The sequence below is a fragment of the Eschrichtius robustus genome, chromosome 6, assembly GCF_028021215.1.
Source record: "Eschrichtius robustus isolate mEscRob2 chromosome 6, mEscRob2.pri, whole genome shotgun sequence".
Lineage (NCBI taxonomy): Eukaryota > Metazoa > Chordata > Mammalia > Artiodactyla > Eschrichtiidae > Eschrichtius > Eschrichtius robustus.
In genome coordinates, this window is record NC_090829.1 from 41,642,730 (window position 1) to 41,661,192 (window position 18,463).

At 36.5% G+C, this 18,463-nt stretch overlaps 1 protein-coding gene across 3 annotated transcripts in view; it reads right to left on the reverse strand.

Moving 5' to 3' along the window:
* IFT80 (intraflagellar transport 80) overlaps positions 1 to 18,463 on the reverse strand; it is a 125,780-nt gene that overhangs the window by 18,896 nt on the left and 88,421 nt on the right. For 2 of the 3 annotated variants that reach the window (XM_068547384.1, XM_068547383.1), the window contains exons 13-18: positions 14,374 to 14,438; positions 12,275 to 12,410; positions 11,679 to 11,826; positions 10,395 to 10,566; positions 9,041 to 9,130; positions 8,778 to 8,950 (exon numbers count right to left, since the gene is read on the reverse strand). In XM_068547384.1, the coding sequence (XP_068403485.1) occupies positions 8,778 to 8,950; positions 9,041 to 9,130; positions 10,395 to 10,566; positions 11,679 to 11,826; positions 12,275 to 12,410; positions 14,374 to 14,438 (784 nt within the window). Of the gene's footprint in view, positions 1 to 8,777; positions 8,951 to 9,040; positions 9,131 to 10,394; positions 10,567 to 11,678; positions 11,827 to 12,274; positions 12,411 to 14,373; positions 14,439 to 18,463 lie in introns of those variants that run through there. The other variant, XM_068547385.1, reaches the window with a different exon arrangement.

Consider the following 18,463-nt stretch of genomic DNA (forward strand, 5'->3'; position numbering starts at 1 on the left):
TGAAAATAAAATTTGAGGATAATAAAAGTCTGACAAAATGCCTTTTGCCATTTGATTCTTAGAAAAAGTTAATAGCCATTTAAATTTTATAATTTAATTAATATCTATTTATCTATGTAACTAAGTTATTTTAAGGTAATATTTTATTTAAATAGCAGACAAGAACTAAATGAATTGCTAAAATCACTGGTATAACACCAAAGGCATAAAATCTATATATTGATAATTTGGAGGGAGATGAAAAGATTATTCTTCAGTTCCAGGCCTATTTTTGCATGTAGGTTTTGGACAGCAACTCAGCCCGTGATCCTATGCATAACTCATATTAGCTGAGCCAGGAACAATCTAGTAGAATATAGCTCTCCTACACTGTTCATTGTTATCCTGTTTTAAAGTATGGGAAACAGTCATCATAATAGTCAAAGTACATTATTTCTCAAGTTCTCTTACTTTCTAATATAACACATGATTTCTGAATAGGCCAGTGATGGTTATTCAGAGCCAACTATTATGAACTTGTTGTTTTAGACAAAACTGACTACTGACTAGAATTTTTGCAATGTGTGACTGTTTAGTAGGAAAATTTGTTTGATTCTTAGCGTGCTTTGGTTTGACGTAAACTAAATAGTCACTTTAAAAAGTATTTTAGATATTATGTGTGTATTAATTGACAAATGATAGACAATTGAGATATTAAAGACAATATGATAAAGTCATATTATATCATATTATGAATGTAAGTCATATATAATACAAATGATAATGTCAAAGTTCAGTACAATGATTTCTTACAAAAATATATTGCCATAAACAATACTGCTAAATCCAAGGCTGTTTGCTACCCATCACAAACTCCTCACAAAGTTCCCTCATTCCTCTGTGACTTTATGTCTTTCAGAGAAAAAGAAGACACACAGAAAAAATGTAGAGGTATTAGGATACAGAGGAACAAAAGTAGAAAACAAGAGAAGGCAAAAAACGATCTATAGAGGCTCAAAAGATGAGAAACAGAAGTAAAGATGCCTTAATTCTTCTAGCCCTCTCTCACATCATCCCCCTCTTCACCCCTAAGGCTCTGATTCCCGTGTTGTATGTGTGAGTGGAGACTCTGGTGAACCGCCTCACCGGCACCTCAGAAGTTCCAGTTCCCATTCTTTCTTTATGATTGTACATGATGGGGGAAGGAGTTCTCGACTGTGCCAAACTGGAGGTGTTCTAAGTGGGGAATACGTAAGCATCTATTCTGGGTTGGGGCTTTTCAAAAATTCCAAAGAGAGACTTTGTTATGGAACATCAACACATTTAATTATGTAGAAAGGATAGACTATGATGTCTAATCCTGCATTTATTGTTTTTTAAAGATTTTTTTATGTGGACCATTTTTAAAGTCTTTATTGAATTTGTTACAATATTGCTTCTGTTTTATGTTTTGGGTTTTTTGGCTGCGAGGCATGTGGGATCTTAGCTCCCTGAACAGGGATCGAACCCACACCCCCTGCATTGGAAGGCAAAGTCTTAACCACTGGACCGCCAGGGAAGTTCCTAATCCTGCATTTAGATGCTAAGAATTATCTGCTATTACAGTCATTATTATTATTATAAAATATATATTAATTATCTGATTGAAAAGCAATAGCTAAAGTTAAACATTCAAATGATATGTGCTATTTTAAATGTTCTCTAAAAGCACACACTGGGTAAAAAATGTTTCTGTACCACATTTAGGAGGGAATTTATTCCAAATTATCTAAGAGTTATGGGAACAGTATGTCTCTAGCTTTAAAATGGTTATTCAGCAACCAAACAAATGTAACATTAGATTATGGGGCTGGAAAAAATCCATGTATCCTCTCTGATTTTAAACAGAAGGAAGTTACATTAAAAGATGTTATAACTTCAAAGTATCATTTTTTTGCATAACTTGAATGAAGCAAAATCACTTTATATAACTGGTATAAGTAGAAACCCTGGAGTTTCTAGTTTCTACCTCTTTTAACTTCAGTTTTTGAAAACAGACTACCACCAAATGTCCAAAGTGAATGTCAAATAGATAACTTGCATATCTACAACTCCTCAAGGGCTGCATCTTATTAGGTTGCAGGCAATTTTCAAGTTCAAATATAAATGACGGAAGCACAAAGCAGCAAGACTATGCTTCTCAAATAGAATAACCCATATTAACAAAGTAAAATGTGTTCCCTTCTAAAGGATTTAAACAAATATAGAAATTCAGGGATCCTAAAAGCAATCTAATATATTTATCATCCAATACTTAAATTCTATCCTTCCAGAATTCTACAGGCCCAGTGGGGAAAATAGCAAGAAAACACAAAAAAGAAATAGGAGAACTTATAGATTAAAAGAAACCTAAGAATGTATCAACCAATCAGAATGTATGAATATTTTATGAATCCTGAATCAAACAAACCATAAAACAAAACAAAACATTTATGAGACAATCAGAGAAATAAGCACACTGAATAGAATTATTGTTAACTTTTAAAAGTGTGATCGGGTTTCCCTGGTGGCGCAGTGGTTGAGCATCTGCCTGCCAGTGCAGGGGACACGGGTTCGAGCCCTGGTCTGGGAAGATCCCACATGCCGCGGAGTAACTAGGCCCGTGAGCCACAATTACTGAGCCTGCGCGTCTGGAGCCTGCGCTCCGCAACAAGAGAGGCCGCGATAGTGAGAGGCCCGCGCACCGCGATGAAGAGTGGCCCCCGCTCGCCACAACTAGAGAAAGCCCTCGCACAGAATCGAAGACCCAACACAGCCAAAAATAAATATAAATAAATTTAAAAAATTAAAAATAAATAAATATATTTAAAAAAATAAGTGTGATCATGATACTGTGGCTGGATTAAAAAAATCTTTAAGATACATACTGAAATATTCATAGATAAAATGATACGATGACTGGGATTTGCTTTTAAAAATTGTGGGGAGGGATAGAGGAGGAGTAGAGATTATTCACAAATTGATAACTGTTGAAGCTGAGTGATGGGTACATGGAGATTCATTATACTCTTCTTTTTACTTTTGTATACATTTGAAATTTTCCATAATAAATAGTTTTTAAATTTCATCTTTTTTGGTCCCTCCTGATCTCTTTCGCTGAATCCTCCTCTTCAACCAGATCATTAAGTGTTGAATTTCAGGGGAAATCTGCCTGCTGCCCTCTTTTCTTTTTCCTTCTTTAAATTCTTGAGCCACACTCATGGCCGCAGCTACTCCAAAGGCTGATAATTCCCTCAGTGGCTTTCCCCCAATGTCTAGGACCTCTCCTCAACCTCACACCTGTATATCCCACTCCTGCTGGACCTCATGAACTGGATAGATAAAGGTGACTAAAACTCAACAAATCCAAATTGTTAGACAGCTTAATCACCACCCCGCCCTCCCCACTCACCCCGACACAAAAATTTACCATCCAGTACAGCTTCGGTTCTACACAGATACCAAATGTGGGCTTACCCTCCTGATAAAAGACACAGACAAATTAAAGCCCTGCCAGACTTTCCTGGAATATACACAACACTCAAAAATTTTTTTAAAACTCAAAGCACTATTCGATAACATAAACCAGTTCTAGAAGTCTTAGTTTATGAGAACAATTATTTACTCACTCCCAGAAGAGGGTAATACATGGGGAGAAAAAATAAGATCATTTTTAAAAGGACACCATCTACATAGATAGGCATGCAAGAAGTCTATTATTAATTAATCAATCAGTCACATAATTTTATCATCGTCCTATGTTTGAATATCTTCGCAGAAGGGGATTATTCTACTCTCTAAGCAAGCCATTCTTTGGATTATGTTGTTATAAGCTGATTCCTATATTGGATCCAAGTATTTATCCCTCTTACTTCTATTTTTTTATATTAGCTATGTCATTTAGAATCAAAATTGTCATCACAGAACTTTGTCAGTTTTGTTCATTGCTGTATCCCCCCGTGCCTAAAACCTGGCACACTAGAGACATTCAATAAATAATTAAAGAATGAATAGTAGCTACCATTTATTGAAGGCTTACTATGTATTAGGCAGTATGCTAAGAGATATTCACATGCTATTTTACTTAATCCCGACAACAAACATGTGGTTTTTGTTATTATCACCATTTTAAACACAAGGAAACAGAGGCTTACAGAGCCTCACTAATCTGTCCAAGATCACAGGACTAGTAAGTGCAGAACCAGAAATCAAACCCAGGTCTTATTTCAAAGCCCCCATTCTTAACCACTACATTTGTCTTTGTCCCATTCAGCAGCCCTTTTGAACAAGTCATTAAAAATGACCAGACGTGGGACTTCCCTGGTGGCTCAGTGGTTAAGACTCTGCGCTCCCAATGCAGGGTGTCCGGGTTCAACCCCTGGTCTGGGAACTAGATCCCACACACATGTCACAACTAAGAGTTAGCATGCCGCAACTAAGGAGCCCACGTGCTGCAACTAAGGAGCCGGTGCAAACAAACAAATTAAAAAATAAATAAGTAATTTTTTTTTAAATGACCAGACATTTCACCAAAAGACTGCTGTTGCTGTTGTTTTAAGCAGATCTCCATGTAATATCTAAATATGCCTGGTATGGCAGACATTCGATAAATATCTGCTGAATGAATGAATATGCATTAGGAAGAAATATTCCAACTGGTTTCAGAAATATCTGCAGAATTTGGAAATGAAGACAATACATAAGTTTTTCAAGAGTTTCTTAGCAGTTATAATTACTTCTGCTGATTATCTGAAGTCATGCTTATCCAGTCTTTGATATTTATGCTAAAAGTGATGGGAAACTATGGGTTTCATTTAAGTGAGTCAGGGGTCAAGAGTGACATGATGATTTCCATTGTGAAAAGATCACTATGACTACAGTGTGAAGAATGGATAGGAAAAGGACAAAGTAGGTGCAGAGAGACCAATGATGATGTTTTATTAAGAAAAACTTGGATCAGGGAATTCCCTGGCAGTCCAGTGGTTAAGACTCCACACGTTCACTGCATGGGGTGTGGATTCAAGCCCTGGTCAGGGAATTAAGATGCTCGCACGGTGTGGCCAAAAAAAAAGAAAAAAGAAAAACTTGGATCACCTTAAATAAGGGTGCTGGTAGTAAAGTGGATGAGTGCCAGAGGTATTTGAGAGGGAAAATGGTTGGTAATTGGAGTATGGGGGAAAGAGGGTAAGGAAAATGTCAAAAGTAACTCCTAAATTTCCAGCTTTGGGTAGACTGAAAAGATAAGATAGATTACTCTGGAAGAGGACCAAGTTTATGAGGGAATAAATATAAATTTGAACTCAAACATATGAGACAGCCAATGGAAATGCTGAATAGGTGGGTGGATAACTGGGTTCTGGAAGCAAACATGGGCAGGACAGAGGGCTAGAAGAGAGATGCATATTTGGGAGTCTTAAGTGTGTAAATAGTAATCAGGAGCCTTGAACAATGCTCCTTGACCTTTATCGACTTACCAGGCAGGCATATAGGTCTACCAGCATTTGACCAACCCATTGGTTTATAGTTTAGATGAAAAACGTAAGAAAAGCAAAGCATAAGAAAAGGAGATGCCAGGTAGATAGGAGGAACGGAGGAGCACCCAGCATTCGTTCTCTTTCCCCATTATATCTCTTTGCCCCTCTTGCTTTCCCTCTCCCTGAGATCTAATACCTTAAGGCAGAGTCATTTGCTGAAAACTGGAGGAGGGGAAGAGGCGGCACAGACAGCAGGATGTAGGGATAGTAGGGAAGATGTGAAGTTAGCAGCAGAGAATAAGTATGGTCACATGACCTAAGTCTCAAAGGATCAGAGATTTTACAAGAGAAGTAAAGATGGGGGAGGCAAAAAGGACACCAACTGCACTCACACCCAGACCTAAGGAATGTGGAGTCAGAGGGAATAAACTGACTCCATCTGAGAGGACTGGTAGGGAAGGAGTGTCCTCTGGAAAGAGGTAATTTTCACTTAGGTCAAGGAGGTACGAGAAATGTTCAGAGGGCTGTATTATAGGCCATCAGTAGAAGCCATCAGAGGCAAATGCTTCACAGGCCTGCTCTGATACTTATATACTGCATGTATCTACACCCAATGTTTGTAGAGGAAGTGCAAGGCAAAATGATTAAGAGTATTGCATAAAGATTAAGAGCATGAATATTAAGTACCTACTATGTATATAGATAATATAAAATGATAAAATGTTTCTATCCTTCTAGAAATGTATAATCTGAAAGGCGAAAGGTGACATAAAATTTACAAAGATAGGGCTTCCCTGGTGGCGCAGTGGTTGAGAATCCACCTGCCAATGCAGGGGACACGGGTTCGAGCCCTGGTCTGGGAGGATCCCACATGCCGCGGAACAACTAGGCCCGTGAGCCACAACTACTGAGCCTGCGCGTCTGGAGCCTGCGCTCCGCAACAAGAGAGGCCGCGATAGTGAGAGGCCCGCGCACCGCAATGAAGAGTGGCCCCCGCTTGCCGCAGCTAGAGGAAGCCCTCGCACAGAAACGAAGACCCAACACAGCCAAATAAATAAATAAATAAATAAATAAAAATTGAAAAAAAAAAAAGAAAAAATTTACAAAGATAAATAACAAAAGAGATAAACATCAATCCTATAAAACAATGTAAGTAGTAGTATCAGCAGTATATATTTTATTGCGGTAATAGCAGAAAATTCAGGTCCTCTTTTTTTTTAAATAATAGGTTTATTATCATCTGCAGTTGGGCGCCCCTTTTGCTTTCTAAGGATAATTATTCATTCTGGATTTTCCACATTTCACACTGTAACTCCTTGATTTCTTTTTTTTTTTTTAATTAATTTAATTAATTAATTTATTTATTTTTGGCTGTGTTGGGTCTTCGTCTCTGTGCGAGGGCTTTCTCTAGTTGCGGCAAGCGGGGGCCACTCTTCATCGCGGTGCGCGGGCCTCTCACTATCGCGGCCTCTCTCGTTGCGGAGCACAGGCTCCAGACGCGCAGGCTCAGTAGTTGTGGCTCACGGGCCTAGTTGCTCCGCGGCATGTGGGATCTTCCCAGACCAGGGCTCGAACCCGTGTCCCCTGCATTGGCAGGCAGATTCTCAACCACTGCGCCACCAGGGAAGCCCTTCAGGTCCTCTTTGATATTGGAAGACTTAGGTTCAAATCCTAGATCAGCCACCTAATTATGAGTAACCCTCAACTTCCTCATTTGTATAATGTTGTGATGACCAAATGAGATGATGTAAGGAAAGTGTTTAACACAATTCTTGGCACATGATAAGCACTCAATAAATAGAAGCCTCACTATTATTAACGACAATAAAATGGAATTCCTAAGTAGGTTGCAAGCTTTTTAATATAAGGATGATTTTTAAAATATCTGTTATACTGTATGGTGTTCAGAGTGCTATATAAATAGTAATGCCTAACATTTATCAACATAAACATTTTCTCAAAAGTATCAGTTGAAAATATGCTGTGAACACCATTCTTCCCTATTTCTCATGGAACTCATGGCTTAGTAATGGTATATACAATTTTCTGTTAGTTCTTTAATACAGAGTTTTAAAAAATTATTCATACTGTCTCTTTCCAAAATAGTTACTTTAATATTTGTGAATTATGAATAAATTGAGGATAAGGACAATGGCCTATTCATATTTGTAGAACCTAAAACATCTTTCATGATCCTTTGTATAGCCAAACAATGACAACAAATTTGTGAAAATGAAGGATAGAAACAGGATGGCTGAATTGTATGAAGAGTGTAGATAATTAATGTATAAATTAAATAAAGAGACTATAGTATGTCCATAACAAAATTAACTACCTTTTGATACATTTTTAGCCATTTTGTTACTTCTATTCAAGGGGAAGATAGAGATAGGACTATAAAAATTCTAATCCGAGGGGATTATAAGTAAGGGGTCAGTAATTGAAAGATTTATGGGTTATTTTTGAGCACAGAGAGAGACGAAGATGATGAAAGACATTTCAAACCTGGAAAAGTCAACATGCCAGCTTTGTAACACAGTAACTTCAGGTGCATATAAGCACTACAACCTTGCTCACTGAGAGAGACATACCTGAGAGAATGAGTAGAGAAACCTAATATGTCATAGAGAAGAGCAGCCTGCCACTCAGTCTCAGAAAGCAATCTGTCCCAAAGCCTAAGGTAGCGGGGGAAGGTTACTGACCACTCCTCGTTACAAATCCTTTGGTATTTCTTCCTTAGCTTCACAAATCTTTCTTGGCTCCTCTCTCTGCCTGTCTGACTGCTTTACCCCAATCTTTCAGCGGATTTCTCTTTTTTTTCACCCATCCCATAAATATGTTTATGTCTTCTCACTCTTCACATTCCCCAGGCAACTGCATCCATTCTTCTGGCTTCCATTCATTTGCTGATGACTCCTAAATCGACATCTCTAGTTCAAATCTTTCTTGAGCTCCAGGTCCAATAATCAACTATTACCACTTATCTCTTCACAAATATTTCAAATCCAACATCTCTTCCAAATCTGCTAATATTCTTACCACCATCTATCCAGTTACTGAAATCAGAAATTCTGGAGACATCCTAGACTCTCTTTTCTTCTTCACAGACAACTTCTAATCAGTCATGATTCAGAGAAGGCAAAAATCTTTAATGGCAAACTACTCACAAATATAAATGTGAATAAATTCTTCTATGATACTAGGAAACTGTTAAGTACAGTGGAAGATGTAATTTACTAAGTGGTCGGTAGAAGAATACATTAAGATCAATCAGGTTTTGGAATTGATGAAAAACATTTTTATTACCTTTCCCAGTTGTAGAGATTAATATTGATCTGAATCGCTTGATAAACAAGGCCAGCCTGAAGAAGTACCATTTCAGCCTCCTGTATGTTCCCACTAAACATTAATATGTGGGCCATTTTTGATTCTTTAGATGGAAGATTTTTTATAGAATTGATGTATTGAACCTTATCAATCTAAAAAAAAGAAAAATATTTGAAGTGAATAGTAACAAATTATGGTAAGAAAAACACACAAACATATACACGTAAGTAAACATTATTTACTTCACCAATTGCTGCATAGGCTATTTCTGCAGTAGTCATATCTCGATTAGCTACTGCCATAGCAGCTAGGCAAGCCCACATGGTTTGCTCCTAAAGTGAAAAATGAGAACAATTATTTCAACTACAGGGCTGAACTGCCTTAAAATAAACAGTGAATTAAAACAGAATAAAGTTATATTTTAATGGAAAATAAAAAATCACTGAGCATGGCACTGAAAAACCAATAATTTAACAGGTTAATGATGTGGAAATTTCATTGTGGCTACTTTGTTAAAACATATTAATAACACAGAGAGAAAGTTTTGAATAAAGTTTTTTGAAAATGTTCATTTCTAATTATCAAAGGTTTATTTTGAACTTACAATATACTTTTACCATAACTCAAGGTTATAAGCCCTCCAGTCTTTTTGATGAGATGTCAAAGAGTACAACTACAGGGAACCAGAGAAACAGTGAGTTTCTCAGACAACGCTATTATAGCAGATTGCCGCCAACAACCCATTGTAAGGAAAAGCATCTAAAACTCTTTTCACAAAAGTGTAGTCTAAGGGAATTAACCAATGTAAAACAAAAGAGTTCTGTGGTCAAATATGCTTGGAAAATGCTTGATTCAACCAGGTTGGGAAATGTTGATCTAAAGTAGTGAGTGGTTCTTAACCTTAGCTGTACAAATCATCTGAGGAACTTAAAAATATGCCCGGGGGCTTCCCTGGTGGCGCAGTGGTTGAGAATCTGCCTGCCAATGCAGGGGACACGGGTTCGAGCCCTGGTCTGGGAAGATCCCACATGCCGCGGAGCAACTAGGCCCGTGAGCCACAACTACTGAGCCTGCACGTCTGGAGCCTGTGCTCCGCAACGAGAGAGGCCGCGATAGTGAGAGGCCCGCGCACCGCGACGAAGAGTGGCCCCCGCTTGCCGCAACTAGAGAAAGCCCTCGTGCAGAAACGAAGACCCAACACAGCCAAAAATAAATAAATTAATTAATTAATAAAGTTCCTCTTAAGAAAAAAAAAAAAAAAAAAAAAAAAGCCCAGGCTCACTGGATCTTATAAATTAGAATCTCTGTGGGGGGTAGAACTTGGGAATCTGACTTTTAAAAAAAAAGTTCCATAAGAGGTTTTTATGTGTACCAGTAAGAAGAAACTACTCACTTAAAGTATAGCTTCTTCAGAGAATAAATCACACAACACCTATCTCTCTGTATCACCCATGTCTTCACTTATTAAAAAAAAAGATATGATCCCATTTGCAATTTTTCCAGCCCTTAGCTCTTACTATTTCTCATTTTGCACAAAGATATTGTATAAACTAATATACAATATATACACAACTATGGATCTGAAATGTAAAGTACCTTAACAAAACGACAAAGTCTTACAGCGTCTTCCCATTTTGAACTGCTTACGTATTCGTGGAGAATAGCAGGATATGGTGATATGCTGATGTGAATCAGTGAGCCATCAGCTCTTCTTATAGTTACCTGATTTCCAACAAAACTCACGATATGGGGATTTTTACTAAATTCACTGTTGAAATAAGGAAAAGTGCAATTTATATTCTGAGCAAAATTTTTCATATATATTAAATTTGGGGAGTTGACCCCTGACATACATATGAAATCTCCAACCTCCAAAATACACTCCCAAAAAAGTAAACTCCAGGGAGAATGTATGTATATTAAACAAATATTTGAATCTAACTAGCTATACACACTTAGAGCAAAATATACAAACATTTTAACATGGCAAAAAATTATTACATATTTGAGAACTATGCCTAAAAGCATTTGAGGTGATTTTTTTCTAAGTCTTAAGGTAAATCACACAAATGATTAAAGCACTTAGCTTCAGCTTTTAAAAGTATAAACATTAAAAATTAAGCTGATTCCAAGATTATCTTCTCTTAATAAAAAGAGGTAAACTTTAAAGAGACTAACTTCTCTTCATTAGTTAAAATTTTTTTTATAGGATACCTCTCTGGTTTTGCTAACGTTGTGAGCTTGAATATTAAAAATGAACTCAAAATAGATTTGAAAATTAAGCTAAGATTTGGAGTTGAGAAGCCTTTGTATACCTAGTTTGTCAAGAGTGAGAGATCTCCTTGCTATTTCTTAGAGAATTTAGGAATATAAATGCATTTGATTTTCTGAAGAATATAAAAAATTTTAAAAGCTTTTCAGTATACATTTTTTCTATATTTAATATTAATTTAAGAATTCAATTCTAGAGAGACATACATTCCTGAAAGTCTCAAGGTCAATGATAATCTGGGAAAGAGTAAAGGTTGTCACAAAGTTATATATCACAGAAAAATCTTAAGAGTGCCTATATTAAAATAACTAAACCACCCTGAAAAAAACGACCTGAGTTACCATTAAACAACAGTAAACCTGAAAATTATATCCATATAAGGAAAAATTATATTCATTTAAGGAATAAATAAATAAAATAGTATTATCTGACCCTTTCAACTTGATTCCATCACTTAAATCTCATTAAACTAGTTTTAGCTGAACAATTTTATTTGGTTGACTAAGTAAAGTGAAAGACATCTTGCAGGGCTTAAATTAGAGGCAGAAACACAACACTCTGTTAGTTTTATTTACAACAATAAACAATCCTATGCAGTAAAATGTTACCTTGCATCCCTTTCATATAATGTTTTAGGCAAAATGTCTCTGTCCACATAAACCGTATTGGGGTAATACCACACTGTAAATCGAGTATCTTGAAGTCCACAGAGGATGTTGCATGTATCACTCCATGCCAGAGTATGCACCATTGTTCCTTATTTTAAAAAGAATGTTAATGTACTATTAGTTCCATTACATAAGTATTAAAAATACACCTTTAAAATCAGCAGATGTACGAGACCCTAACTAACTGCTCGTAGGTATGACTATTTTCTGATCATATAATGGTGAAAACGTACAAAAATTCACATAAAAATTTATGGAAATAAATTTGAATATTTTACCCAGAACCATTATATTTTTAACCTGCATGTCTTTCTTTCAGTGCCAAGTTAGCTGTAGCAGCTAAAGACTTGCTATTAAAATGGAATTAAGTAGCATTTCACAAGAACATACTTATGAAGTAACATTTCATAAGAAATGTTATGAGACCAAAGCATTATTCATAGATTCATTCAAGCAAGTAAGCTATTTAGTATAATATACGACAGAGTAGACCTAAGAAAGCTGAAAGTAAATTAAATGTATTACAATTATTTTACCAAGTTTGATAATTTGTTCTTCCTTCCCAAATCGTTTCACTGAAGTGATACAGAGATCTCTGTTTTTATCAATGAAAGCAATTTTTCTATCATTGGTAAGTCCCTTTTGATCTAGAGCAATTTCCAAAATTTCATTCTAAAATTAAAAAAAAAAAAAAAAAAGAAAATTCTGGGTTAGTTTTAGTGCTTGACATTAGATTGTTTTGTTTAATTATAAGAACATTTGTTTATTTAAAGATCAATTAAATATCACTTACCTACTTATAATGATAAAATGTCCCTGTTAAATAATTTAACTGCTAATATACTAATAATTCAAAAGCTAAAGTATAGTTACTTTTTTTTTTAATTTACAAGGGAAAGATGCCTGTTAAAACACTATAAAATAGTGGCTTCCCTGGTGGCGCAGTGGTTGGGAATCTGACTGCCAATGCAGGGGACACGGGATCGAGCCCTGGTCTGGGAAGATCCCACATGCCACGGAGCAGCTGGGCCCGTGAGCCACAATCACTGAGCCTGCGCGTCTGGAGCCTGTGCTGCGCAACAAGAGAGGCTGCGATAGTGAGAGGCCCGCGCACCGCGATGAAGAGTGGTCCCCGCTTGCCGCAACTAGAGAAAGCCCTCGCACAGAAACGAAGACCCAACACAGCCATAAATAAATAAATAAAATTTTTAAAAAAAACACTATAAAATAATGTATATTTTGAAATTCTGTAAGCTGAAACACATTTCCATGTGCGTCCATCACTTGGGCACAAGTTAAACAAATTCTGATACATCCATAAAATGTTATACTATACGGTGGGAAGAAAAAGGATTGGGAAAGCACTTTATGTATTGATATGAAAATATCTCCAAAAACAGAGTGTTGTGTGAGAACAGCAAAGTGCAGATATATATGTTATATTTTTGTAAAAGAAGGAGAAAAGAACATATATCAGTTTTGTCTGTGTATGCACTAAAAATTTCTGGAAGGATATAAGGAGATTAATAGTGATAGTTACTTATTTGGTGGAAAGGAACTGTATTGACAGGTGTAGCAGGAATACTTTTTCACTGTATGCTTGTTTATGCTTTTCTGTTTCTGAACCATTGAATATATTTGTTATTTAACTTTAACACTAATAATTACAAAAAGAAGAAAATAAAAGATAGGGTAACACTTCATTGGTAGCACTGAACAATAAAGTTAAAAGCATCTTTAAACCCTAATACATCACTTATTAGAAGGATAACTCAATAAAATGTGCTCATTTGTTTATTTTAAGGCTAAAAATCAGAAACCAATAAACAGTTCACAATTCAGGGTCTTTTTGTATTTCTATAGATTTTTGTTTTTTTTCAGTTTAACTACAGTCTTAAAATCTAAAGAAAATGCTGGCAAAGAACAGGTCAGTGGGGACTTCCCTGGTGGCACAGTGGTTAAGACTCCGCCTGCCAATGCAGGGGACACAGTTTCGAGCCCTGGTCCGGAAAGATCCCACATTCCGCAGAGCAACCAAACCCGTGTGCCACAACTACTGAGCCTGCGCTCTAGAGCCCACGAGCCACAACTACTGAAGCCCATGCGCCTAGAGGCGGTGCTCCGCAACAAGAGAAGCCACCGCAGTGAGAAGCCCGCGCACCGAAATGAAGAATAGCCCCCGCTCGCTGCAACTAGAGACAGCCCACGCGCAGCAACGAAGATCCAATGCAGCCAAAAATAAAACTACATAAATAAATAAATTTATTAAAAAAAAAAGAACAGGTCAATGGGAAAACTACAAGCTGTTTTGAAGTATAAACACATTTTTATTTACTGATACTACAGGTGCTAAAAGTTTAATCAAGATAGAGCATTTTATTGAAAAGCAGTAAAGAGCCTGAACAAAAAACATATGTCAGATTCTTTTATTCAGTTAATTTGCAAATATAGCTTTCTACTACAGAATTTACTCGTGTTTAGTCTTTATGATATTTTAGGCAAAATACTCTATATAGAACACACACTGGTTTTAAATATAAAACTAATTTCCATGTTTTCCTCCTTAAAATGAAAACATTAATTTTTTTAAAAAAGTAAACGGCTATTTACCTTAAAAATAGCTAATATCCATTACCTTATGAGAAAGAAGCTTCCCATCTCCCAGTGGTTTTCCAGTTGATGCCTCAAAGAGGAAGATTACTTGAAAAAAAGTAAAGCATTAGTTAATGTATTACATTAGAATTTTTATTAGTAAATTTCTATGGCGTTATCATAATCCTAATGAGAAATTATTTAGCTCTTTGGACCACAGCATACCTATCAGCACAGAAGAGCAGCACAGCATCACATTCCTACTTAGCAATGAGGTCATATTTCTCAGTGGGACTGAATACGTCTTTCTAAAACATACATTCCCTAATTAGAATTGTTATTAATGGTATGGCATCACCGCACCATAGGATCAACAGTGGCAAGTCCAAATCTGGATGTAGTTTGTAATTTTCATAACTCTGATTTAGACCAACATAACAACCCAGACAATCATTTTACAAAGGAAAAATATGTTGAGTGCATACTATACTACCACGCAATGTGTTACGTGCTCTTCAATTCCCTGTGGTCGGTACACTAATGAGTAATAAATAATTTGTGTGGTCTTTGTCCTGGGTTCCTGACACAGGTCTTCATCAACCCTTGAAATTTTCTGAGTGACAGGAGTGTCTTTGTTATGCTAACGGAGAGACTCTTGGTGATTCCCTAGATAGCTTCAGGATAGGGGCTGGTCACCTGAAAGACGAAGCGCGTGATTATAGAGTTTGGACTTTCAGCCCCCTGAAATGGGAGGGGAGCTGGAAATTGAGTTCAATCACGTAGCCACTCTCCGACCTATTACAACTTGATGTTCAACCTCACTACACTGATGCAAAGGCTCTTGCATGGATCACCAATGACCCCTATGTTGCCAAATCAAAGAGTCTATTTTCAGTCTTCAAGAATCTACTTCTAGTCTTGACCTCCCAGCAGCACTGGATACTCCTGACCATCCTCTTTCTTGAAACTCTTACGTGGGCTACAAAAAACACTGTTTTCTCCTGATTCTCTCCTATTTTGGGCCATCCCTAATTCTCTTTTGCTAGTTCCTCCTCATTTGGTGATCCTTTATCCTAGGTTTTGTTTTAGGTCACCTTTTCATGCTATATACTTTCCTGGATTATTTTCATGACATCCATCATTATCTAAAAAATGATAATTCAAAGTTCTCTGTTTCTAACCCCATGTTAGATGTTCTGAGTAGGCCAAGTTGTAAAAATTACAGTAGATATTGTATTGAAGAAGCCAGGAACAAAAACTGTCTCTGTCCCTTTCTCTGTTTCACCAAAGGCTTCTCCTAGTCTCATAAATGACAGCCGTATTGCCAGCTGTTCTTTGCTCTTTTAAAAAGACTGTTAGTGCTTTGGTGATTCTCTTTAAGTAATTCCCAAACTACTCCAGCTCAAGATTCATCCCAAATAGAGTAATTTCATATGACTGAACACACACACAGAATTACAAAACTGAAAAGACAGAAGTGACACGTGCAGTCAGCAAAAAATTGGACAATTTATACAGATCATAAAAATGCTAATATATGTATAACATGATATTTAAATTCCAGAGGATCACACTTTTAGTATATTGATTTATAGCTGTTAGTAAACCTTAGGATGTTAAGTCTGAGGTCACTGGCTATATTCACAGAGGAAATCATGTCTTCATAATAAGTTATGTTCTAAAATCGCCAATTTTGCTGAAAGAAGTGAAAAAGAAAAATAGTCACAGAATTTTTAATTAAGTATAGAATCAAAAATTAGAAAAATTTTGCTTCCATTTTAAAAAATGCTTTGGGCGTGACTAAGCCCAGTTATTTTCATAGCTATATAAACTAACTTTTTAAAAAAATAAAAGCCTTCCATCCTTTTGTTGACTGCACATATTATAAAGAGCTGGAGGTATATGGATGAACTTATCTAATTTCCACAACTGTAAGTGGCCCTGATCTATGGGAGGCTGAACCTGTATTTTAATTTTCATATGTAACTGAAACTGGCCGAAAGGACAACTAAGGAGCTGGAAGCTGAAAGAGTTGCTTCTAAGCATAAGTAACTGCTCTCTGACTTCTCCTCCCCCGCTATACCCAGACATTTGTTTCAAATCACCCACACTAACATCATAGGGCATCTGTGCAAGGTGGATGGGGAGAAGAAGGAAGTCAAAAGCAGTACCTCTACTACTTAATCAATCATTGGAAGGGGTAGTCAAATCCATTTAACATGTATTTATGGAGCACCTACTATATCATAAGAGTACTGTGCTTGGTACAAAGAATCCTGCCTGTAAAGGAACTCCCGAGTTAGGAAGGAACCACTAATTTCATATATGGATGGTCCCCTTGAAAGAAAATTTTACAGGTTAAAGATTCCAGGTACTTCAATTGTTCTTTCTATTGTTAACATATACCTCTACCTAGCCTTCAATAAATACCAGTTTCTTTAAACATAAGGAAAATATTTTCCTTCTCATTTTGTATCAGTTCTACAATAACTTTATTTTAGTTTTTTAAATTTTCTGTTTATGGCAGGATGGAATTACATGACTATTTTGTTCAACAATCAAAGTTTATGTAAGTAAACCATAATTTATTTGCACGTAAATCTATATTTCTGAAAATGTTCATAATTCTTTCTGGTTCTAAAATTCTATGAATTATGAAAGGATTAAAGAATAATGAAATACGTTTCAGATGTGAATTAGCTGTAGAAAAATTCAGAATAAGGTATATTCAGTTGGAAACATACATACTTTATTATAGTTTCTATCTAAAATATGTGGTGTTGGGACTTCACTGGTGGCGCAGTGGATAAGACTCCGAGCTCCCAATGCAGGGGGCCTGGGTTCGATCCCTCGTCAGGAAACTAGATCCCACATGCATGCCACAACTAAGGAGCCGGCGACCCACAACTAAGGAGCCCTGGAGCTGCAACTAAGGAGCCCGCCTGCCACAGCTAAGAGCTGGTGCAACCCAAATAAATAAATAAATAGATAAATATTTTTTAAAATAAATAAGTAAATAAAAATAAAATATGTGGTGTTGAATAAGAAAAGTATAGAAAGTTCATAGTGATCACTGGGATTTTCAAATTTAAGTTTACTGAAGACAAAAATCTGACTTCCAAATTATTATTATTAACAATTACACAGCCATCTTGAATCTGTCCACTATCTAGATACTATTGTATTTCATTTCATTCTCTTCCCTCTCATTTAGCCAGAAAGGAAGTCCTTTAAAAACAAAACAATTACCAAATGTCCTCTCTCAGAGAAAGCCTAAGGCATAAAGAAAGAGAATAGCTCTATTTAGGAGAATTATATTTCCTACCAGTATGAGAGGTGATGCTATCTGAAAGTACTGAAAATTAAAAAGTGGGACAGTTTTCTAGCTCCTGAATTAGGTCTTCCATGGCATGACCTAACAAAATTAACAATCAGGTCAGATTTTTTTTTTTGTAACATGTCACAGTAATGAACAATGTTTGTTCAGCAATATTTATTAACAGAGAATAACAATTATTTACTACCTTCCCACTAGCTTTAGGGATATCTCACTCTCACTCTTACCTCCTTTTACCCATCTCTAAATATTGATGTGCTCAGTCACTGGTCCTCTTCTCTGTCTATACTCACTTCCTAGGTGATTTCATGTAGTATCGTGGCACCATCTACACACCAATGACTCCCACATTTATATCTCGTCCCCAACTCTCTCCTGAGCCCTGGACTTTATCCTGTTGTTTCCTCTCCAACCCTGCTTGGATGTCTAAGAAGCATTTAAACTTACCATGACCAAAATAGAACTCCCTGGGTTTGTGGACCTCCTCTAAACTTCCTCGTTCCCCATCTTTCATCTCATTCATCCAGGAAAAACCCTAGGGTAATATGCTTGCCTCCACTCTCTCATGCCAACATCTTTACCATGGCCAAGTCTTTACATGATCTGGCTCCTACTTATCTATCTCTCTGTCTTCTCCTACCACTCTCTGCTTTGCTCGTGTTGACCTAAGTCCCATGGCCATCCAGCAGTTCCTTTTTTTTTTTTTTTTTTTAATTTATTTAATTAATTTATTTATTTTTGGCTGCATTGGGTCTTCGTGGCAGCATGCAGGCCTTTCTCTAGTTGCAGCGAGCAG